At 39.5% G+C, this 25,745-nt stretch overlaps 2 protein-coding genes across 2 annotated transcripts; both read right to left on the bottom strand.

The window, feature by feature from the left end:
- Positions 1-89: 89 nt before the first annotated feature.
- LOC128369346 (endophilin-A2-like) lies at positions 90-9,674 on the bottom strand. The gene is made up of 8 exons (XM_053330368.1): positions 9,416-9,674; positions 5,500-5,568; positions 5,115-5,331; positions 4,006-4,139; positions 3,704-3,862; positions 2,406-2,509; positions 1,901-2,034; positions 90-896 (listed from the first exon to the last, which is right to left on the bottom strand). Exons 1-8 carry the CDS (start codon positions 9,458-9,460, stop codon positions 715-717), a joined length of 1,044 nt encoding a protein of 347 aa, XP_053186343.1. The 5' UTR covers positions 9,461-9,674; the 3' UTR covers positions 90-714.
- A 1,095-nt stretch (positions 9,675-10,769) lies between these two features.
- LOC128369345 (nuclear receptor ROR-beta-like) lies at positions 10,770-24,929 on the bottom strand. The gene is made up of 10 exons (XM_053330367.1): positions 24,505-24,929; positions 18,592-18,677; positions 18,334-18,475; positions 17,167-17,679; positions 16,167-16,288; positions 15,828-15,960; positions 15,209-15,316; positions 14,256-14,366; positions 13,454-13,566; positions 10,770-13,355 (listed from the first exon to the last, which is right to left on the bottom strand). Exons 1-10 carry the CDS (start codon positions 24,509-24,511, stop codon positions 13,194-13,196), a joined length of 1,497 nt encoding a protein of 498 aa, XP_053186342.1. The 5' UTR covers positions 24,512-24,929; the 3' UTR covers positions 10,770-13,193.
- Positions 24,930-25,745: the final 816 nt, after the last annotated feature.

The following is a 25,745-nucleotide window of genomic DNA, read 5'->3' as shown; positions in this document are numbered from 1 at the left end:
ATGGATTTGGTAAGTGATAACAGAATGTACACCACATGATCTCCAGTACCACCAGATGGCAGTGGAAGACAGTCTCATACAACGACTGAACAGCAGCCAGTCCTCCATGTTGACTGCCAACGAGTCCATGATTACAACAGTACTAGAGCCTGAAGGAAACTGGGTGACAACTGGGAGTGTAGACATATGGTGCTTAGAAGAATGCATGAGTATGTATGCTTGTTTGTAGTACCAATACGTAGAAAGGATGTGTTCATATATTTTGAATATAAAAAAGGTTCAGAATATAGGGAAGTAGTGTACTTCTTAGTGTTTGTGGATCAGGTTGGATATGTTATCATACATGCCATCCTTTCTTCATCAGTCCCGGTGATGGAAGTGTAGTGTACAAAGTGCACAGGTGCATAGAGAATGATATAAAGACAGGAACTATAGTAAGTGCACCCAAACATCACGCCATCATTTTTCTAACTAAATATCTCTGTCCTTACTTTTAAAAAATCCATTAAATCTTGACAAACTTTAAAAAAAAACAAAAAAAAAACATGTCCCCTTTACTCAAATAGCTCTGTGATACAAAAAATTATGTCCCTGTCTTGAGATGTTAACCTTTTAATTATAATAAAGAAGAGATATGTTTTGATAATCCTCTATCCTCCCCCTTTTCATCCTCTCCATCCTGCTGATTCCCTCTTGCCTCTTTTGTTTTCAGTGTTACAGTGGCACCACCACTTCAACGTAGTTATTGGGGAAGTATCCCGATTTGCCACGAATGGATCCCTCAAACCAGTTCTCATCGATTCGAGTGATCAAGGTGATGATGTCACCCTCGTGGAAGCCCAGCTCACCCTCGTTCTCTGGCTCAAAGTCATACAGGGCTTTACAGCAGGGCTCACCTGCAGAAAGACGACAGGAGGAGGGAGAAAGAACAAATAGTCATTTTTTGAAAATAGTATTTGTGATTTCCCTTTAACAAGATTAGTACATTCTCCTTTAAAATTGCTGCACAAGAGGCAGTTTGTCACCAGTGTGTTTTCCAGTAGGCCCACAGCACTCTGTAATAGGCCATGAACAATCATTAAAATGAAAAAGATTTAGTCAACAGTATGGCAAGAGAATCCTTCTGAACCTCAAGATCAATGCTGACATATTATATAGCACACATATTTTATTCCTACTATAATAACTGTGAGTTTAGGCCCAAGACTTTTCAGTAGAACTCTAGGGGATAATTATGAATTTCAATTCAACCTCTGACTAAATCTGTGAAATAAACCATGTGTGATGTACTTATTTTTCTTGAGGTTCAGAAGTTTTAGTCAGTGGAAAGGGCAGCAGATGCATACAATTCAGCATAGCTGACTTCAGTTAAAGTTGAACATGATTAACATGAACATTATTACTATGATTAAAATAACAGTCAGTCAAAACAAATACAGAGCGTGCTTTGCTGATGATTCTATGTCTCTGCAGCCTTGCAGACAGTAATATTCACACTCTGACAAGCCCCATCTTGTTCTGGGAACCTGACAGACTTGACACAGTGGACCCAACGACACCATACAACAATGTTAGTAAATTACTTGCAATACATGCAAACACCTCTCTGCCTCACAAATGTACAATGTGAGAGAGGGCAATTAGTGAGTTGCTCTAGTTCTGAGTAAGTGACACGTCTTCATCTGTCTCACTCACGCGGCCTGCTCCTGATCGAGGTTCTTTGGAAAGATGGACCTGGATTTTGTGCTGGGGCTGGTTAATGTCGCAGAAGGAAAAATATGTCAGTCGTAAGAAAGAGATTCACTTGTACACATGCCTTCTTCGGAGTAGGCATTTCACATCACACAGATGTTCAAACTCACTTGCACAAGTATCACAGAATTTCGAGAAGTAAGTTTACCAGGAGAGTAAGATGGAGGGCTCGCTGAAGCTGGTGCGTAGGCTCCGTTGGAGTGTTGTGTCTCTCCAAAGTCAAATGATGGCCTGGGTTTAGGTGCATATTCTCGCTTTGGTTGGGACTGAGCATCATTCACCCTGTATGAGATCAGAACACAAATTCTCACCTGTCTGCGCTCACAAGTAGGGGAAACACTGATGCAGTGTTGTGTCCAACAAAATACAATTACTATAACTACAACTAATTCCACCATGAAACTGACATTTGATCTCTATTGGAAGAAAAACAAATATCAAATAATAACCTTTGTTTATTAACAATGACCTAAATATGTGTTGTTCACTGAACATAAGTGATCTATCCTCAGCATTAGCTGCTACTTTATATTCCCTGCTTATGAGTAGATGGGTAAAAGATGGTACTGCTGAATCATCCTGTCATGAGCCAGAGGACACAGCCTCAACACACAAAAGGCATGCCAAGTTCCACAAATAGTCATGGTGCTGACCTTTCTCTCAGTTTGTCAGAAAGCTCCTCCAGGATCTGTGAGGCCTGTCTGTGGTACTGCACCAGAGACTCCACAAAAGAAGACAGCTGACTCACCTGCTCCACCTACACACACACACACACACACACACACACAAATTATTTTAGATTGTGACAAAACACAGAAACAGAATTGGGCCTTTCAGTGCATTTATGTTACAAACTGACTGTTCATTCCTTAATGGTGTTATCTCTCATCATTTCCCATTTGTTCATCACTGCAATAGCTTCACTCAAAGAGCCCTGAAACCTCATTATGACAGGTGTGTGAACACAATGAATACTAAACAAAACAGGTTTGACAAGCTCACACTGCAAGTCACTGTGGAAAAAACAAGGCATATCACCTGACACATACTATCCTTAAAGACACAGACGTTTGGTTTGCTGGCAGATATACTGCTTGATGATTATCTAGTGTCAGTGTTCTTTTAATACATTCATGGATGCTGCTAACTTAATTTTTGACTTGAATTTGCTCTTTGCAATTTCAAGTACACCTATCTTCTAAAAAAAAAAGAGTAATTATTAGTCTTGTTTCTGCCACACTTGCTTTCAGTGAAATCAAAATAATCACTAAGTTTTATTATACACATTTCTTCTGTGATTATACTAACAACTAATGTAAGCAGACCTGAATCTTGGCACACAGTAAATGTCTGAGATTTTCACAACTCCCCAAACCTAAAGACTGATGTGTTGCTACATTTGGCTTCCCTGAGAAAATTCAACAGCATTAAAAAAACATTTGCCTTGGGTAAACATTATCAATCTATCCGACCACCTCTTAAGTTGATGATAAATTTCCAATGGATGAATCAGATGGTCTAGTTAAAACATTTTTAAAAGGATTCTATTAGACGTAACACATTTTAACTGCAATTCAGCACTCAAAAAACTGTTGACATTACTATTTTAAAGAATTCATTAGTTGAAAAAAAGACATCTGATTAATTAGTGCTTGAAATAATAGTAACCTGCACCTCTAAAAAACATCAAATGTTTGCATGAATTTATTCTCTTGCAGTGAAGTCAGAAACGATTAATTCTGAGCAATAAAAGACTATCTGATGTAGCAGCATGTTTTGTCCTCTTTGAAAATACTGTTCAATATGTGTAGTGCTGCTGTTTATTTTTCACCTTGTAGAAGAACAAGGACAGCCTCACTAGCACTACTGCAGATGCAACGTTTATGGTTACACCATTTTGGCAGAAGTTACTCAATCAAATTGAATTACTTTTAGTCTACTGGATACTCACATCAGTTTCCAGGAGGTTGTGCATGAAGCTCTCGGACAGCTCTTTGGACTCGTGGAACTTCTCCAGGGCCTGTCTGATCTCTTCATCTGGGATTTTCCCCTGACGTTTTTTTTTATAATCGTAGTCCAGACGGCGGCCCTCCATCTTCTTCAGGTGGTGCTGATAGTGAGGGATTGGACAGTTGAAGATCAAAGGAGTTTTGCTTGTTTATGGTCATTTGCTGCTGGTGACATTTGCCTTTTATTCAAATTGTAAAGTCTCTAGACGTCAAATTCTTTTTCATACTATTGCAGCTGATCTACCTGAATGTCTTTGATATCCTTGTCAGCAACTGCCTGCAGCGGGTCAATAAAGTTCTGCTTCACATCAATATCCAGAGAGTCCTTGACCTCAGCCATCCTCTTCATTGACTCTCCTATGTCTACTAGAGCCCCACCTGTAGTCAAAAGACACAAATAACAGTTTCTTACATACATCTACATATACATATATATACACACACACATACGAAATATGTATGTATATATTTTGATATCTATATTCTGTTAAATGTTTATTCCTATGAGGTGAGGGTGTGTGTGAGTGTGTGTTTTTTGCGTGGGTAAGGATTGTATGTTGGCTTATTTGAGTGTTGTTAGGGTTTACTCTTGAGTTTTATTGTTTCCTTTACCTGGATGGAAATTAGCTGTTAGCTAAATCTGGTGCAGAGCATCTTTTCTCTTTTTTAGATTAATGTGTTTTGTACATGGCCCCTGACAGAAATAAATGTAATTTAAGAAAACAAAAAAACAAAAACACAACAGCAACATTAGGGCATGATGGACCTAGTGACGGATGTTAATCATAATCATTGTTTCTATGAAGAAGTTGAAAACATAGTCTTTTTATGCAGTCTGAGGCAGGAATATTGCACCATTATTCCGCCTCTATAAAACATACGAGCACAGAATGTGGGGTATTGTTGCCGATAAACCAGCAGCAGAGGTAGTCAAAAGGAAGGAGACTTTTATCTAAAAGAGAGAAGCAGCATGCTACCTCACGGGTGTGACATTATGTGTGTGCTCCCATGTTGTATACATGGTAACTTGCTTGCTTTTGAAGAGTGGGATAAACATGCAAGACTAGCAAAAGCACCTCAACACTCATGGTGGTCATCCACCACTATTGTTTAGAAAGAAATGTTGCTGCCTGACACGTATGTTATTCGTCATAATGTGTTACACCCAATGCCTCTGACTCGAGAATGATAGCATGCTAGTTAAAAAAAACAAAACAAAAACTGTGTAAAAAGTCAAAGCTGGCATAATGAGGGGTCTTCTTTACAGCAGTATTGTGTTTAAAACAGGCTTATGAAAACAAATGCAAGTAGGTTTGCAGTAAGAGGAAGACATAGGTCCACTATCCACTGTACCAAAGTTGGTGTCCTCGCCCATGTCCCGTCCATACTTTGTCATGCACTCCCCTAGGAGGCCCTCAGACTGGGGGTAGCCTGGACTGTTCACCTGCCCACGGATTTTAGACACAGTGTTGAGCATGGACAGCTTAGCTCTAGTCGCTGGGTTGGGCTGAAGGTACTCTGATGTTTTCCCAATGATTTCCACCACTGCTTTGCTGGTAATATCTGCTCTCTGGTGGCACACAATAAGAGAGAGACATGCGTGTACATATGAAAGTCGTGTGCTTTTAAGAATATTTCTGTGAGTGAAAAAACTGAAATTAATTTCACAGCAGAACTTTTGAACATTGTTTCACTCTACAAATCAATTATTAATATTATCTTAAAATGTATGTGGTACCCGTTCAAGGTCCTTGAAGTCTTCATCTAGTTTGGTTCCCTCAGCGCCTCCAACCTTCTCACTCACCATCTGTGAACACGGAGCAAAAAGAGCAATGAACTCAGAATATTCAAACCACAACTCATAGCTTCTTATATAATATGATAAATTTTATCAATATCATTGTGAATATTTTGTTTAACTCTCCTCTTTTCCAGTTATGCACCTCCAGAGGAAGGTACAATATAGAGCAGAGGGGATCAGAGGATTACAGGGCAGGTCCAGACTTTCAGAACCATCCTGTTGTCTGTTTCCAAACTTGACTGGAAATGTAACATCTTGCACCATATCTTCTCGGCCTGGCTAACACAGTTCACATATAAAACATATCCATTTTTTCCATCATAGAAAGGACCTCCTCAAGTCTGTATGGGGAAATGAGTACTGCAAACAGGACTTTACTTTCTACTGAGAGTTTTTAATCCATACACATCTTTCCCCGTTTCCTTCAGCTCAGCACACACATTGCAGATTTCTTAACGACAACCACATCCATGGATACTTTTCCTAAACACACATGCTAACTTCATCTTGCTCTCACTCACTTATTCAAACACTCACTCACGCATGGCCCATACATTCTTCATTTCTTATCCAGACTAACAAACTCTAAAATCCTGTCCAGTTGGCAGGCTGGTGAAACAGAGACTCATTGTATACTCTCTCTCATTTGGCTAAACTCGGTGCAGCTGTTAGCAACACACATTGCACACAAGCCTCTGTGACCAGATGGATGAAGCAGGCTCTCTGGTTTATATAACACACAGGATTGGGTAAGTTCTTCTGTGTGGAGCACTTGTTGCCCCGAAAATACTGTAAACACAGATTGGTGGTTCATGGGATATAATTTAGCTCCACAAATTCTCTGATTATGAAGTCAGTGTGCAGTGTTTTAATTGCAATTAATGAATCTCTGGGAAATCTAGATGTGTGAAATCCACATAGACACACATTTAGCACCCCATCTGGCTTCATAATTGCCAGTAAAAGTTTTTGTTGACCATGTCTAATTAACCTTCACATCACTGTCAGACTAAAGCATCATAACTAGCTGTAATACAACATTTAGCTGTAAGTCAATTTAGCGTTTGTTACTTAAAATAGTTGAAAGCTAAATCTAAATGAATAACATACTTGGTTAAAAAAACAAACAGATTATAAAGCAGATTTGATAAGAAGCGGTTATAATGTTTGAAACTGGCGTCTCACCTTTTAGAAGACCAGAAGAAGAGGATCTGGGTTTAATATTATTGATCAATGAATAAAACTAGATAAACATCTTGTGCATAATGTCAGCTATAGACGTACGCTTAGCAATTTGGCAGACTTCAATTATTCTGTTCAGTCATTTGCCTCATTCATACAGAGAACCCACATTATAGTTGTAAGGAGGATCCGTCTTTGCTGTCGTATACTGGACCACCATAAAGCCACCATAAAGTCACCTCTCTGTGACACAGCATGCAGGTGTTTCGGAGTCAGAGGCATGACATGTAATACAACAGCGTTGGCTCCCTGTCCCGCTGTCCCTTTCACACAAAGTCAATCCGGCTCTGTGACTACCTCAGTAGCCAGGTTATAGGCACAGCAACTTCCCTTTGACTCCATGTTTGTACCTTTTATACAGAACAGTGACGTGGATTTCCCACTTTGAACAGGCTATGTAAAAGGGGCTATTAATTGTAATAAGTAGCCTATACTTTTATGGCAGTATCACGTCAATTTTCTTAAGCAACTAACTTGCATGACTGGTGTCTTTCTTTTCATAATAACAATATGCAACACTGTTCAGCTCCCTGTACTGTTGTTTTATCAACACTCCTCCACTGTTAAAGTTTCACAAAAGTTTATGTAGAACAGAAAAAATGTCAAATGTAATCCTACTGGATTTCTGAACCTGAAACTAGTTTGGGCAGAGTATTCACATAACTAGGATGCCATAACCCACACAGTGAGTTACACACCCACTGAGCTCGGACCCACTGTTACATGTTGTTGGGCCAAAGCAGGTGTCACCAAAACCACAATCTACTGGTTTTTGAGCTTCACGTGGCGGGTTTGTTCTTTAATGCCCTTCAGACCCAACACAAGAAACCTGTTTCAATAAAGAGTTTAAAAAGCAACTGTGATTGTGTTGAACTGCCTCCAGTTAATGTCTGTAAACAACATGGTAGGCATACATTTGACTGACATGACATTAAGCAATTCTCATTTACTTTAATATTTGAACTGAACAACAAAATGGATTATATAACCCCACATCTGTGTTGGTCACACGCAACAGATGTGCACTTTCCCACTAAATGCACCATAATGCACTGTGCTGCTGTTTCTTTCAGTTGTTTTCTCTCAGGATTACACGTTTTCATCATTGTAAGGGATTTTTTTTAGATCTTTATCCTTTCTGTTCTTTCACCGCTGCGGGCAGAGAGGAACAGCATTTGGTTTTACATGTAGGCTACGTGAGTACAGAAGAAATTACAATGAACTAAATCTTTAGTTTTGCTTTGTTACAAGTTGCCAGATTTTGTGCTAGTTTTAAATTTTACATGTTATATCTGTTGTACTGAAAGTATAGAACGATAACCAGAGTTTTATTCCAAAATAAGATGTTCAGAACTCAAAATCACCATCATAAATATTACATACATTAGCCTGTAATTTGTTGCGACGACAGCGAGTAAATGTAAACATTAAATAAGAAAAAGGTATAAAAACGTCTTGTCAATATGGACAAAATCAAATATCACAATATTTTTGACCAAGTACCTTGATATCGATATTGCAACAACACTGTAGGGATGACTATTGGTGCTTCACAAAATATTAACACAATGAAATAATGTGGATATAATGGCTAAGTTAAAGGTAAAGACAAATAATAGCCCAGCTCGAACAAAAGTTTAGAAGATTACATGACTTTAAAAGAAGGAAAAAGACAACATCTAGGCCATATAACAATATTATGATATCCAAAATACAGTATAAGACAAGATCTAGTCTTATATCATGATATCCATATATTGCCCAGCCCTAATTCTTAGCTCAGGTATAATAAAGCTTTATATCACACCTTTCCTTTAAAAAATGTATTTAAAAAAGTCATAACTATCTAAATTAGATTCTCACAGATCAGATCAAAAGTCAGAAATATTATTACAGACTTCATGGCTGAGAGGTGAATCACCAAACATGCTGTTTAATTGAGATTGTGACACAGGTGTTTTAAAAAGATTGTGTTATCCACCAGGTTAGAAATGACAACCACCCACCTGAACCTACTAGTATGAGCTACTGTAGTGTTTCACATAACAACAAGAATGGAACTAAACACCAAACATCACATACTATACAACAACTCAATAAAACCAGAACCTCAACCCTTCGTTATCTAACTTCTGTGAGTCAGCAGCAATAGAAAGAGGATTTGAATTAATATTGCACTTTAGTTTCATGTAGGCTATGGGTTAAATATGTTGAATAACTAGGAATACAGAAACTACATGGAAAAACACCTGGCTGCAAACTCATGTAACCTACTGACTAAGCTAACACAATTAAGTTAAATAAATAACGTGAGGGTAAACGTATTAACCCCATTACTGATGCTAACAATAAACACTTTATAGAGTAGCGTTAACGCTGGCTAATTTAACTTCAAGAGTTAATGTCGACGTTATCTGTGAACAACAACTCTTTAGACCGTTACCAAAAGTTAAACAGTAATGTAGCTAGTCGTACTTTTCAACAAAGTAATGCGTTTCATACGGTGTTAAGAAGCAATGTTGTATCGTTTCCCATAACGAAAAGAAACGATAGTGTTAGCTAGCTAGCCGAGCTATCGGCTAATGTTTTTGAGAAAAAGTCGCGCGTTTACCTGACTCGCTTTGTAAAATTGCTTCTTAAATCCAGCGACGGACATCTTGCACCGTCTCTGTTGCCAACTGGACCTCGAAAAAAAGGTGTTTGAGATGAGTTTTCTGTGAGTTTGCAATTGGCACAAACACCGACCGAGCAACACGTCTTCAAACTTTGCACCGTGGATGTGGAACTTGCTAGGCAACCACAATTTCCTGGCCCCAGCTTAATGTGGGAGGCTCCATCCTGGTGGATAAAGTGGGTCAAAACACACACACACACACACACACACACACACACACACACACACACACACACACACACATCATGCAAACATCCTTCTTTTTCTGCAGACACAAACAATAAATTGCTGACTTGGACTTTCACAGAGAAAGACATCCATTGAAGTAAGATTTAAATAAGGAATAAAAGTCCTATTGGCAATTCTTGTAAAAATGAATGAAAGCATTCTTCTAAGAGGTTTAAAATATGTGTAAGCGCCAATAGAAAAAACATAAGCTATTTTCAATAAGACTGTGAGCCAAACATTTTTTCTTCAGAAATGTATTGGAGTCCTAAGGGATTCAGTTGGAAATGATGAAAGCTCATGGAAAACAAAATGGAAAAAAGCAATTCTTCACACTTGGGAAACTGCAGCTGGAGAATAGTTTGAGTTTTTGATTGTTATGTGACTGATTAATGATTCCTTGAACAAAATTGTTGGTGATTCATTTTCTGTCAATCAACTAAATTATTAAATGAATGAGGTTTGCCAGGTTCACAGTTTTTTAAAGATTGATACTAAAAACTATAGTGGGTGTGCAAATAAAGACTGAATAAAGGTATTTCTTGCCATCATAATTCCTCCTGTTCATTCTGACCATTAGAAGATTCCTTTATAATGCACCTAGAGTACAGTAAGTGACAAAATCCACACACCTCCCTGTATGCTAAAAATTGTTACTATACGTCCACCACAACTCAACAAGGAAACACTGTCAGAAGAGGCACAAAGAGACAATGTGAAGCTAAAAAGACTCTAAATTTGACAGATGTCCACTTGATATGACTAAGTCAGACTGATGAAGCCTCATATAAGCATCAGATCAACTTTTAAATATATTTTACACAAAAAGATTGTGTGGAAAAACTGTGAATTTTGTTCCTCATGACTCATTGAAAGTACATTTGGAGTGGGTCTTTAAATAGCCAGTGTGAACAAGAGGAATAATTACAGTGAGGAAAACCTCTTTTACTTTTTATATGATCATCTGACTGTTGCTTGAAGACATACTTTAAGACTCTGATTAGTCAACAATAAGCAAAGACAACATGAAGGTAAAATTCAAATTAAAGTAAGACACAATAAAACATTTCAAAAGAAAAAGAAACCATTTATTACATTCTTAAAACCACATATAATGTATCCCATCGGACAACAATATATATCAAGCTGTGTGACTCAGTTACTTTTGGACTAGTAATATACCTCTTGTACATTTTGTCATACAGGAAAAGAGAAGGGAGACAAACTATTCTTTTTTTGTTTGTACTTGTCTTAATCTTTCTTCAATTAAAAAAAATAGATTACTGACTTTACAAGACAAAAGTGGAGACATGTAAAGAAAAAAGTGGATAAAACACTGACAAATAAATGAAAATCACAGCAAAAGAAACATTCAACCCCAATAATGAAATTCATCATAAACTTCAAATGATTTCTTTTTTTTTCTTAATTCCTATGTCTCATAAATTTTAATGTTACAATATTAGGACAAACGGGAAGGGCTTTGACACTTTGTGAGTGACATTCACAAAAATATAACGTACGTCCACAGTGATTACTGTATGGTTATGGGTCTCATCTTAGGTGTAAAGGTGTGAGGAGTACAAGGCCAAAAGACGACACTGGTAATAAAGGGACGAGAGATCACAGCTAGCTCCCTGAGTGGCAGGCGGCAGGTCCTCACACTCTGCTCAAGAACTTAACAGCACCCCAAGTAAGACATTATCATCTCAATGCAAAAGCACCCTTCAGAAAATGTGTTTTTTATGTACATTTAAAATGTAAACAGATATGAGTGACCTTGTTTGACAGATGAGGGATAAAAAACAAAAATAATAAAAACAGCTTGAAAACTTTAAAGTCTTACTGGCACTGAGGCCCAACTCAGGGGGGCAGCTGGTAGCTCTGTCTGGCCTTTGACTAGTGTCCAGTGAGAAAGAGGAAAGTATAAGTGCTTGGTATTTGAACGAGTGTTGGGTTTGGGACAAAAGGGAGAGGAACAGCAAATATACAAAATAATACAGCTGCTCCAACCAGCAAGGAGGGTATATGATACATATCATGGACCATCGTTTTCAGGGCTTTTAACCAACTGAAACAATATGAGTGATTGACAATTATACTACACCTACTGAACTGACTGCTGGTTAGAAACAGGTGGGGAGACACTGTGTATCCCCTTTTATTATACAGTTCAAGAAGTCATCTTTTGCCTTGCTTTCTCAGTTCCTTAGTGTCCTGTTTGTCCTCTTGTCTCTTGTCTTTAGGCAGGGAGGACGGGGTCAGCAACAGCGCAGAATCAAAGCTCTCAGTTTAAATGCAAGACAAAGGAAATATCTTCGCCTTTGTTTGGGTACACCGCCTCAACCTGCTGTGTCGCATATGCAACAAACGTCCACCCCATCGCTTGCAATGATGACTGTAACCCCGATGGGTTTGCCACCAGGGCAAGAGGGGTTTGTTGCCATGGAAACCTGAGAGTACTGTCAAGAGAGGAAAATAGTCCAGAAAAAAGATTCCAAATATCAGCTTTCTTGACAAATGTCTTTTTGTCCCCTCCTGAACATCTAACTAACTATCCACCTTTCTCTCCCTTGCGCTCTGAACTGAACTCACACATTCTAACTCTCTCTATATATACTTATATAGTCATCTATTTACATTCTTATTTAAAATATTTGTTTATAAATGTGTATATAAATTAAAGATAATTTCATCTTGTCCTGTCTCTAAGTGGCATTTACAAGGAAAGGGGTGTGTGGGACTGAGGTTTCTCATTGCATTACAAGAGCCTTCAAAAGGCAGCACCGAACACTGTCAAATGTGAGTGAGACTGGTTCTCAGCTGATGAAGGAGGTCAGCTGAATCCATGAGTCATATTAGATCTGTGTATTTCTGTTTATGTCAAAGGAAATGACTCATGATCTTGGTCCCTAAGTGATGGTCAGTACAAGTTTATTGTATGTATGAATACGCTGGCGTACCATACTGAGATGTATCAATTGAGAACTGTGTTAATATCAAGAGTTGCTGATCAACACATCTCCATTCTAATACTGTGTACACTAATATGTGTAAAACTCTGTCCAGTAGTGGCAGGGTAGTACATTCACTGTTGTTGGGTTCTGGCTTGTGCACTGGTGCTTTTCGATGAGGTACATTCATAACTGGTTGGGTGATCCACAGTGGATCACATGTTAAAAAGGTGTTAGAGCTTAGAGCTGTCTCATGCTAGGTGATCTGCTGTGTTATTATTACGATGCCCATCTGCTTGTTATTAATGCTACAATATGCAGAGGACCATGAGCATGTGTGGTCTGTAGTGTAAGGTGCTTTGCCTGCTGGGAAAGTGGAGGACTACTTTGGAATCATGGGAGACGGAGTATTTAAAGTCCCGGATTGTCTCTTAACTGCTGGTTGTTGAGCTTCAACATCTCTATCCTTCTCTGTCTCTCCTTTTGCTTCCCTTCCTCTTTATACACTCTCTCCATCTGTCTGTTTATCTGTCCGTCTAGCTGTCGGTGGAGTCGGGCAGAGACATCTCGCTGCCAAACACTTCCCGGTACAGTGGAGGGAAACTGTAGGCGGTCTCTGGGTGGACCAAACGGAAAAACTCCAGTTTGTCAATGTGGAGGTTACAGATAGACTTCATTATAGGAAGCTTGGACACCATCTGTGGGGACAGAAGATATACAAAGGTAAATTTATTTATGTGCTTGTATGTATTTGTATATGATTATGATCAAGAACAATCTTGGCTGCTTTCATTACCTTATCTAGTTTCTCGTCAGAAGCACCGCTCTTATGTAGGCTATGCTGCAGAGCCAGGTAGACTTTCTCCTGCAGTTTCTGAACCTTTTGGCCTTCTGTCAGCCAGGGTCGATCTACAGGAAATACAACATTAAGCACCATTTAAAGGGACACTATATATTTTGATGAAAAATGGCCACTGTGTCTGAAAGTGAGAATGAAATAACACTAAATGCTATACAACTCTTTAGACAAACTACTGTTTAGCACTTAGCCATAAAGTCAATGAACAAATGCAGTAATGTATGTTACCGCAATATTTACTTAAAGTTTGCTAACATTAGGCTCCTTAAACTACAGGTCATACCAGACCAACTAAGGCTGTGGCCATGCTCTTATAGTGTATTGAATCAAATAAGCAATTGTGCATTTTATTCATTAATTCAACTTTAAATTTTTATGTGGGACAATGTGTTATTCCATCCCTCAAATGTAACCTTATCTCATTCTAAGAAGTGATGTCATGTTGTGTTACAAGGCTAATATGTAGACACACCGAATGGTGCAATGTTTTTAATAATTAGCTAAATACAAAGCAATAATAAATTGAAAAACTACATTTGTGAAATATCGTAAGACCAAAAATATAATGTGTATGTTGAAAATGTATTTGTATATTCTTTTATATGGACAAAGCCACAGTGGTTTGACTACTATGTAGTTTTGCAGTATAATGACCATTTCCTCTTTAACATGCCCGAGTTTATTTATATGAGTGTGAGTGTGTGTGTGAGTAGAAATTAGAAAGAAGAAAAAAAATCACCAGGGGATAGAAGAACGGCTGCGCTAAAGAGAGCCATCTCTTCATCAGACAGCTGTAGACGGCAGAGCCCTTTACCCAGGTCAAAAACTGCGCTGACCAGGTCGTCACAACCTGCATAAACAAAGAAAATCATTTAATAACTTGTCAAAAAATATTGCTTGAAGTCTTATTTAATTAGACATATGACCCAGGGAGTACACAGAGGGTTTGTTGGCATGATAAGATTATGTGTCCTACTTAGTTTTTAGTGTCAGACTTTATTCAGGCTCTGCTTAGTGTGACATTCTATATTCAATTATACCTTTTTTTAGTCTGCCTGACGTCACAGAAGTCACAGGTTTCAGTGTTTTTAGAAATCAACTTAAAACAGCTCAGAGAGAGACACTACTGCATTGACTGACATAACCCATCACTTAAAATGAGACAACTTGGCTAAATTATTCCTAGAATTAGTTTATCATGCTGCTTACTGCTAAGTTTAATGATGTTCTCTATTAGTCTGCATAGTTACAAACTGTAGTTCTGTTGGTACTGAAGAGGCAGGACAATACTTAAAAATAGGAGGGTAACTTGCAGCTGGAAACTTTCAATTACCTCTCTTCAGAGTCAGTTATGGCAGAGTGGAACTGCTTTAGACAAAACTGCAACTTAACTGCTGCATTACAGAGTCATCTTAAGAATGATTACAACAGTCAGGTCAGTTAAAATAACAGATTATGTTAGTCAATGCAGACTTATCTCCGTAAACTGTCAATAATGGATTGAGAAAAGTGGTAGCCCTGGCATTTTCTTAGGTATCAATGTTGATTGTTGCACAGTTCGTGTGAAAGAGGAATAAAACACTCTAACTTATGAAAAGCACCAAGACAAGTAAGAAGCTTTGATGCATGATCTTGTCAATTATCTGAATACTTTATAGCTTACATAAAACCACATTCCCATCTGATCCTCACCTAGTGCTTTGAAGAACTGAGCTGAGGCGAATTTTCCATTGAAGAAAATGGTGCTGTTGTTGACGTTGAAAGCTCGACACATACGTATCAGCAGGACCTCCAGACAGCCTGAAGTGGAAGCCATAGATAGAACCAAAGATATAGAGAAAGAAGAGGAGGGGAAAGGGAGGGACGAAGTAGACCCAAGATGCTCCAACATACACAAACACACAACAAAATTTAAATAATTTTGACCCAGATTGGTACACAGCACATATGACATTTTTGAACCATTTAAAACCAGCAGGATAACAATGAATATCCACAAAGATTTTTTTTTTAAAGTTCAAAACATTTACAGAAGGTAAACGCATCGTCAAATATATGCATTTTATGTCACACATATACATGTATTTGTGTTGAACAGACAGTTATTGCAAATTTTGTTTCCATGTAGTTCATTACAGGTTTTTGTTATTTATTCAAACAAATAAACAAATGGTAAAAAGGCAGAGGTAGAAAGTTGGAGACAAGAAAAAAAGGAGCTCAAGTTAGCAAGTTATACACTCTTATTTACGTTGCAGGAATTCACTTAATTCATTGGAATTACTCAAGATTTGAGTATTCTTAAGACACTGACCTGCTTTCAGCAGTATAATCTGATCATTCTGGCATAGGTCCATAAAGCCAGCAATCCGTTTGGCAAACTCCACCACGTACTGGATGGCATTGGTAATGTGGTGTGCACACTGCTGCCACATCCACTCAGCTGACTGATAAGACACAAAAAAGAGATTCCTGCAATTATTAAATAGATAATAATGATATAACTTAATATTTGTTGAACATTGCAGGAATTTAACCTGCTTACTAAAAATATCAGTAATGTTAGGTAGTTAAATTAGCTTTTTATTAGCAGACAACCCAATTTAGGTCAATAAAGAGCTGATATATAGGAGCTAACATGTTCATTATATACCTTGTTCTGAAAAGCACGCGTTTCCTCAGGTGCGTATTGTACCCAAGTGAATCTCTTCATGTCTTCAGCGCTGTACTGACACGTCTCCAGGTGCGATTTAACAATACTCTGAGTGATGTGCTCTGTGAAAAAAAAAAAAACAGACAAAGACATCAGTACTGCCTTATTGAGGTTATTTGTGTTGGTTGCAGCTTTGGGCCTTGAAAAGACATAAGGGGGCGTAGCAGAGTGTAACAGTGGTGTTGTTTACAGACCATGGCAGTGTGACCTTGAATTACTAGATGCTTTGCAACACTCTATTACGTTTGCCACTGACGCCCCTGACAAGACAGAGCTCATCTACTTAACAGCTCATCTGCTCGTCTTAAATTCCCAGCTGTTAGCCTCCCCTGCATTTTTTATATCTGCCAGTCGCAATGTTTACTCATTGCTTCCTTTAAGAAGTCCCCTGAGTCTTCTTTCAAGTTTGTTGTCATAGTTTATTGTTGCCAGCAATCATAAAGATGTTAAACGTGATACAAATCTATCCTGTCTAGATCCTGTCTTCACAGCAACATCCCTGTTTTCCCCCCATTTTTTATATTGCTTGTTTCCTGTTTGTTTTGCCAATTTAATCTTGTTCTTGTGCTGTTTTGCTGTTGTGTCTGCCATGTACAATTTTCACTAACCTGCATATCCTTATGCTTACCTAAAATCTTTGTTTTATTTTTATTTTATTTAACCAACTTAAAATGAATACTACTATTGAAACTTCCTGAAACTGTGCTGAAAACCACAAAGTGTGATTTGATGCGCAAAAAGTTGGCGGAAGTGCATCAGCAAATTAAGACATAACAGGAGTACATCAGAAAACATAGAGCCTGAAATATGACAATATGCAAAACAGGGGACTTTATAAATAACAGCGAGAGTACTCTAGTGTACTGCAGTATAATGTACTGGACTAAACACTCACACACTACAGAATTTAAGGTATTCTAGGGGCACAGTTAGTACTCACCAAGGTCTGTTATTGAGCAGTCATCAGGTAGATGGTCCAGCAATGCATGTGTGTGTGCCAGCAGTGGATGTGTGTGAGAGTGGATTCCATTGCTGTCTGCCCCATCCAGCATAGTCTGCTGCGGCGAATTTTGATTGGACAAGGATGAGGAAGTGGACGAAGAAGATGATGAGTTGGAGGTGTTTCCAGTGCTGGCCCCTCCGCCAAGTAACTCTAGGCTACAGTACTCGCTGGCCTCCTCGGGGGTCAGCGGCAGGTCAAATAGGTCAGGCAGTGCGGCAATGTCATCGAGGTCACTGAGGGTGGAGCTGGAGCCCCCGCTGCTGTAGGACCGGCTCAGGCCCTCTTCACCATCCTCCCCACTACCACCACAGACACCATCCTCCCTGGGTAAGGATAGAGCAGTGGAGCCCCCGCCCCCAGAGGTCACACACTCCTGGGACTTCTGGTGCTTTTGCACCTCAGCGTACAGGCTGTCACGCTGCTTCTTGGACATACGGCCGAACTTCACCGCTGTGAAGGAAAAACACATTTCATTATAGTGCACACACAAGCAAATAAAACACTTTAGACATATCTTACAAGCTCCTGTAAATCCCTTGTGAATAGCTGCACTCAATTATGCTTATTGTATATTATAGTTCATCATCTGATAACAATACATTAAATATTTTGTTTATATTTCCTCATTTAAAGAAAGAGAAGTAAATGAATCACTTAATGCGGCTATACTTCAACTTCAAATCTGTTTTGAGAGATATTTTTGGCTCACATAGATTCCTTCTGCCACCTTATCCACAGGGACTGTGTTCTAGTCCCTATATCCAGTTTGCCTGATGACAGTTCATGACCCCCTTGCTCTATGTACTGTTTGTTTTCTCTCTGTAGCCTAGAGAAGAGGGAACATGTGGCGCTCCCTCTAACGACAGCTGACGTGAAATATTAACTATGAGCGCTTCAAATTCTCTCAGTGTCATCTTTAAATTAACGGCACACACACACTGAGGCCGTACTGGAGAAACACATCTTGTAAGCTTCATACACGTAAGTGAAAGTCGTAGTTTAACCACACACAGTTGTACTGTAGTAAACTTAAAGCAGGCCTCAGGCTGTGATGGTAATAGGAAGTATGTGAAGAGAGGACAGTATGTTCTCTGTTGTGTTTACCATCTCTGCTCATGCCTAAAGCCAGACACTTCTGTAGGCGACAGTGCTGGCAGCGGTTACGGTTTGTTCGGTCGATCAGGCAGTTCCTCTGGCGGGAACAAGAGTACATGGCATTGTTCTGCTGGCTGCGACGGAAGAAACCCTGAACAGAAATACACACATATAAACACCGTGAATAACACATGCACATTTGGCGTGAAACATGAAACTATTAAAGTTTGGTTTGGTAGCCTGGTTTACTCTGCATTTCCTCCTTACCTTGCAGCCTTCACAGGTGATAACTCCATAGTGGATTCCCGAGGACTTGTCCCCACAGATCTTACAGGGGATGACCTCGATTTGAGCTGCAAGAGCAAAAACAACAAAGGTCAGAAAGCTCCTACGTCATGTACTGTAACAGCCTCATATGACTTGTTTAACACTACTTGAGTCATACTGTGGATCATTGCCAAAAACTGTTTATATCTAAACACTAAAACACTATTAAGTAACACGGCACATTCACTCAGACATAACACACACTGGAGCCCATTTTACCATACACAGCCTCTGCATCACAATATGCTGCCGATACTTTTAATCCTCCTCCACCAGAGCCCTCTTTTTGATGGAGTTGATCATGTTATTTATTTTTATTTGTCTTTAGGTAGGCATTGAGAACTTTTGACTGGTTTAGCTCCTACTGCAATAGTTAATGTCTTTGTATGTTGCATTTGGACTTGGACTTCACTGTATCTCTGTTGTTTGCTGCAGTGTTAGGTTTGCATCCCTTAACACTGTCATCTTTTGCAGCCCTGACAGCATGTTGTCCATAAAATCAATACAGATTTTCATTGCTATGCTGATAATACTCAGCTTCACAGTTCATCCTACTTTAAGCAGACAACACAGACTCTCAGATTTTAAGCATTGGAACCTATTTTTTTTTTCTTTCATTCTTAGCCTTCAAAGTTTGATCAGCTTATTGAAATTAAATCTTGGCAGTATGTCTGACTTGTGTAGCGGTGTTCACACACTACATTAATACAAGTCAGTCATATTTCAGGAATGATTTTTGGCTCTCCTTTCTTCTCAGGCCATAAATGATGTGCTGTCATGTTTTCTGCAGCTATATACTTTTGCCAGAATGAGGTCGTTTGTATCTTCTGCAGACCTTGAAAAGGTTGCCAATGCTTTTATCTGGTTACAGTTACATTGCTGTACCTCTGTGTACTTGGAACTTTATTAGACGCTCCCACCTCCAGCTGATACAAAATATAGTTATTGCATTGCCCCTTTCATCAAACTTTCATCCCTTCACTGGAAGTTTCAGATCAGAATGTAAGATTTTACTGACTATAGTGTAAGCTTTACAGTGTTAGACACCTAGTTATGCTTTTTATGAGTCTCTTTGAGCCTCAGTTCTGTCTGAGATCCTCAGGTTAGGCTTTCCAGTTTTAATCAAACATACATCATTGACAGGAGTGATTGTGTGTTGCTAACAAAAACCTGTTGGCCGTTAACATGAGCATTTTTCTTATCTTTCCTTATCTTTTCTTGATGTATTTTGTCCTCCTTCCCTGTCTCTTTCATGAAGTTTTATGACCTCTGAACTTTGCTGTATATATATGTTTTATTACTGTTATTAGGGGATGACTGTTTGAAGAATCTTAGGCAGATCAATGCTTGAGATAAATCCTGTACTTTGCACCAGAGTGAGGTAGTCCAAGGGAAAAGCACATCTTGTAATGAGTCCAGCAAGTGAGCTAAAAAGATGTAACAATGAAGCATTGTATTAGAGGTTCAGAGGGAGGCAACATCACTGAAAACAAATTGCCATAGAGTTTGTACATACAGTAAAAGAGCCGATAACTTGCTGTGAACGGTGTTTGTCTGCACCCTGCATGTGGCCCCATCAGGGAACAGAGTACACAAACAGATAGGGAATCACATGACACTCACAAAGAGTCCTTCTTTCTTGACCGAGGAGAAAACAACAACAACTATATCATAAGATAGTTTGTACTCAGATAGTTTGTACTCAGACTGGCTGTCTGTACGTCTTTGATTGATTTACAAAATCATTAGACTGATTCACTAAATCATTATTTGTACCATTTATGAGGAAAATGTAAGCAAAACTACTTCAGTTTGTGTGATTGAGTTGAGATTGTTGTGCTCCTACGTACTGGAAAAAACAACTTTCCATTTCTTTTTCCCTTTAATAAAACTGTTGTCTGCCTCAACTCTAAAACTGTTGACTAAAATACTTCAACTGATCAGAGCAGCTGCAGGCATGCAATGGAAAAAATATCTCTCTCCTCTCCCTCCCTCCCTCTCTTCCTCTCTTTCTCTCAGGTTCCCCTCCACCCCTCCCTCATCTCACGATTATATAACTCTCGTCTGTGAGCATTCCTCACAACACTCATTCAGCAGGGCTCACTCTAGCAACACTGACACCCCGCCCTCCTTAGACGTTCTCTTTCCCACTGGCTGAGCAGCACTCTCAGCCTGTTTGGTATTGGCTGAGTCATCCGTCACTCGAGTGCTGTAGCCTGTCAGCCCATGTGGACATTCTGTCCTACTGACACACTTTCCCACTGCAGGGGGAGAGGGAGGAGGGAGGCAGGCGCGATCCCATCTCTCCGCAGACCAGTTTTAAGGTGGAACTGAACAACGCTCAGACCTAAAACATTTCCCTGAAGGCTCGGCCATGTTACATAACAGTAAAATTAACCAAGATAGCCAGTGATCATCAGGCTGGAAAAACTGCTCTTACCAGTTCAGATCTAACACACACCTCCACTGATTTTCCATAAAGCTTTATCTGTGTGAACTTATTTCCATGTAATTTTTACGTTTATTGAGAAACCATGTTGGATCTGGCAGCAGTGGGCCATACTGTACCTGGCTACACTCCACTCAACACAGACATGGTATGAATGTCAGCTATTCAACTTTGACATTGAACTTTTGCTTCAACCCGTTCTATTCTTGTCCTGCGCTGAGAGCCAGAATTACACAGATGCCCAGCCACCCACCCTTGTTGCTATAACCACACATACATGCTTTCTCACTCCTCTTCTTCAGCTTTTCTGCAGATATCAAGGCACAAACCCAGAGACAGTCAGATATTTCATCCTGTATTTAACGGCACTGTCTTCTCTTGTCTCCATGAGCTGGTAAATGAAAAACTGCAGTTCAAACAACTCACTGCAAAGTGAAAGAAATTAACTTCAGAGAACGTCACAGGGATTTCTTGAATCATTTGAATAGAGACAAGCTCACATAGTAGATATTCATCTGTCTAACAATGCTGGAGAAACAGAGGCAGCAGCCGCCCTGACGTAAGAGAAACATTTACCTTTAACCCTAACTATCACCACTGAACTGGACCAAAACACTAGTCATAGACATCGGAGAGTCAGCATTTCAAGCAGATCAAAACAAATTCTGCTTTTGCCTAAATGACGCATGAAAGCTACACTTCTGCACATCTCTCACCCAATGGCATAAAAATGTATGTCAAAAAGTCTTAAGAGTGACGTGCAGTAACTGAGACAAATTGCGCATATGGTAAACAAAGAATGGTGTTTGAATAGTGGCTGGTATGTTTAAGCAGAACGGCTACTTTGTGCGGCACACCCAAGTCTTTTCACAGCAGAAACTTCGACAGTTCAACTACAAACATGCTGGCCCCAGTGTGTTTATCAGCCAGTTAAATGTGTAACCTTGTTATCTCTACAAAAGGCTAATTCAGTATGGGTGGGGTAGGCAGACAGGCAGAGAAAATCACTGACTTTGTGCTTTATACTTTTTGGTATCTAATGTGGAACAAACAGTCGATCATTTTCCAACGGGAGCCTCCTGCACAGTGTGTCAAACAGTCAGTATGTCAGTGTGTCAGTAACGTCACAAAGGAGTAAAAAGATGAATTTTGACCCTCCACATGTTCACTACCTTATATGCACAATTTCACCCCTGCCAACATGCACCAATTGCTTCTCCATTTTATAATCTTATGACTTGTTTTCATGCAAGTACATATTGTTCTTGTTAAATTATTATGTAAGACACAATATAACATTGTTAAATGCCCCTTGAGCTACAGAGTAACAGAGGGTGTTCTTTTAATTATTTTATCACCTACTCAGAAGAATGACTGACATAAGAAGATACACTCATTACGGGGTGGGGGTTATGTGTCTTGTGCTTTAGTTCTATAAATGCTGAAGCACTTGTTGTGTAATTCCTCGCTGTAAGCGCACAGTGCAGCACCAGTACCAAAACAGCCCACTGTGGTTATGCTCTCTGATTCTTTATCTTTTTGAGATCACATACAATACAAAGCTGTTAATTTTAAGCAACATATACAAAATGCACATATAAGGTATAGGCTCTGGCCATTCGGCAGTTGGTGCATTCAAATCATTTAGCTCTATTTTAAAAGATGCAAATACCAGAAGAGGCCTAGCTGAGGCCCACAAGAGGGGGGATTTTAAAAAGAAGTAAGAATTTCACAGGCCTCTCCTGCCGACTGTCAGCACGAGACACAAGACTTATGATCTATCACTGTGTCTATGCGCAATAAATACAAACATTATGTGGAAGTACACTATGTAATACAGGAACCAGACAAAAGCGTCAGAGGTCCAGACAACACAGCAGGCCTCTAAATGTCTGTCAGCATGCCAAAGATGTTGAAATGACTTGGCAATATGGACTAAAAGGATTATAGCTGCATGTTCAAACTGGGCTAAAAAAATGCTGACGTGCTTTTCTGGTGAGGAAACGGCAGGCTGAGTGAATAACCTACATTTTCAGTGCAGTGAGCTAAGAAAGGGCTGCGTTTGTTTACATTTGGATATCCTGCCAGAGAGGGAGCCTCCCTCCACTAGCCCCCCCCCCCCCCCCCCCCTCTAAAATTCTCTTTCTTCCTCAGCTAAAAAAACAAGTCATTGCAGCCATCTCCTCTCTCAGAGCAAAAACTCAAAATGCAAATGCACTAGTAGAACATTAGTAAACATTATTATAACACTGATTCAAATTGAAGTGTGTTAAATGTTTGCTGCATGAGGTTTTGACAGGTTACAGTAGGTAGTGTGTCTTTTCAGCATATGAAACAAACTATTTTGTTGCTTATTTGAATGTCTTTCTTTGGGATGGTAGGGATACAAACCTCATACTATGTTTTGCACAATCTGTATAAAATACATCTTTAATAGCATATAGCTGCTGCCCCACTGCCCAAGTTCACGTTCAAGGAACGACACGTTGAAAGCTCGCCTGTAACCGCACATGGCGCTGCACGTCCGGCGGCAAGGCACTTCCCACAGCCGCTCCCCCTCCCTCCGCTATCAATGCTGTATAATGCTGGGTGACATAACTAGGTCAGTGGAACAGCCAGATATCTCGCTCCCTCTGTACGCTCACACTGTCGGCCATGCTGGCACTGCCATCACATCACAACAACATCTCAACCGCACCAAAACTCATTGATCCTGCATTCATTTGGCATTAAGAAAAAGTATGCAAGTATCTTCAGGGATTATTTAGATTTAAAAACATGAACGTCACACGATTTTAATCGATGCATGTTTTATCACTGAATACCAGCAACAAAAGGCAAAATGCTTTAATCTATTAAGTGAATGGGAGTAAAATGATCATAGTTTAAATGTTTAATGAACCTGATAATCTCAAATAACATCTCGATTACATAATTCTAGTTTTGGTTAACAACAACCTCCACTCATGCCCCTCCCTCTTCTTATTGCATAACTCCCCAAGCAGATTTACACCAGGGGCCCCCAGGTGAGAATCGACTTCTACATTTCTACAAATTAAAGGCAGATTTGTCAATAATAAAACACAATTTAAAAAAAGAGTACAAGGGACTGACTTTAGTTCTGAGCAGAGCTAAAAGGGTGACAAACAACAATGAATCCAGTTGAGTTCATTCTCATGATTGAACAACACGCCTACAGATCATCGCACACTAACTTCAGTGCCTCCTCGGGCTCTGTGCAGCTATAATCCAGTCATGAGGGATTAATGCGCACTGGGAGGAAAACAGGCGCACTCAAGAATCCCCGTGCGCACACATGTGGCAGCCCCGTTAAAAACACATAGTGATCATAACCAAGTCCAACTAAGTAAGTCACATTCACCTTGACGTAAATGGCCACTTACCTCTCATTTTCGATGTTTGGTTTTACTGGGCTGGACGACAAAAACTCGACTACATGTGGTTAATGTAGCAGCCAGGATAAGGAGAATAAAGCGCTGGATCCAGGATGCACCGGCTCTGTAAATATTAACTTCGTCCGGCTGCAGACAGCTCACGTAAAGGGCGACCCCAAAAAAAAGGAAAAAATAGAGAAAAAAACTACCCGAAACTCCTTTATCGCTCGGTCAAATCCGAGCAAAATAAAAGAGTGTAAAACGTCGCTTTGGATTGCATCGTAACCGTCTCGTAGCACTGGCGAAAATATTTTGGCAGAACTTTTTTTTTTTTTTTTTACGGAATAGTCCCACGGTGTTCCAGCGGTGCTCAGACTCCGTGCTGTGACTCTCCGCCTGCTTTCCTCTCAGTCTACCCTGCTAACCTACTTTCTCTAAGCGTGGACTCTCACATGATCTCACTGCCGACAGCTCCTCTCCCAGCACCAGCGGGGGCGCGCGCACGCGGGAGCGAGTTTAAGGTGGCTTGGCAAATGATTGACTTGTACAACTCTGCTGTTGCTCAGTGATGTGGTGAGGTAAAGATTATCACTGCCAGGTGGTTATGGGAACATAATTAAAGCCCTAATAATTTCTGCTTTGAAACTGACGTTAAAGTATGCTGTTACTCCACTTCCTTGACTTTGTATCATTCACTCCAGTACACAATGTATCATGGAAACCTGCCAGTAAGGTTCATGCCAGTCTGATCAGTTGTTGTCAGAGTTAATAACAGGCAAAAATAAGCCTAAAATAAGTTTCTTTGTTTACCAGAGAGCTGACACCTTCATTGTTTATGGCAACATTTGCCTGAAAAGCTTCCACAAATAAAAGCTTAAAAGTCTCACTGTCTCCCAGAATTTTTTAACAGTGGCAGATTCTTGATTAGTTTGTTGACAGAAAATATATCCCCGACAGTTCTGATGAGTGATTAATCTGGTTTGTAGAACAAAAATGTCCAAATTGCTGTTTGTTTGTTGTTGTTGTTTTTGCTTGTAGTCTTCAATAATACTTAACAACATATTTTGGGGGTTTGCATTGCTGAGCCAAACAGGAAACTAAATATATCAACCTGGGCTTCAGGAAATTGTGTTGAGAAAGGATTTGCCTCTATTTTATGGACGCAAGGATTTATTGATTAATTGAGAAAGTAATCAGTAGATTAAATAATGTAATTGTTAGGTACCGTACAGCCCTAGCAAAAAAAACAA

Source organism: Scomber japonicus, chromosome 12 (genome assembly GCF_027409825.1).
Source record: "Scomber japonicus isolate fScoJap1 chromosome 12, fScoJap1.pri, whole genome shotgun sequence".
In the NCBI taxonomy this organism is placed as follows: Eukaryota; Metazoa; Chordata; class Actinopteri; order Scombriformes; family Scombridae; genus Scomber; species Scomber japonicus.
Note: the sequence above shows the minus strand (reverse complement) of the source record. Positions and strands in the feature narration are given on the sequence as shown.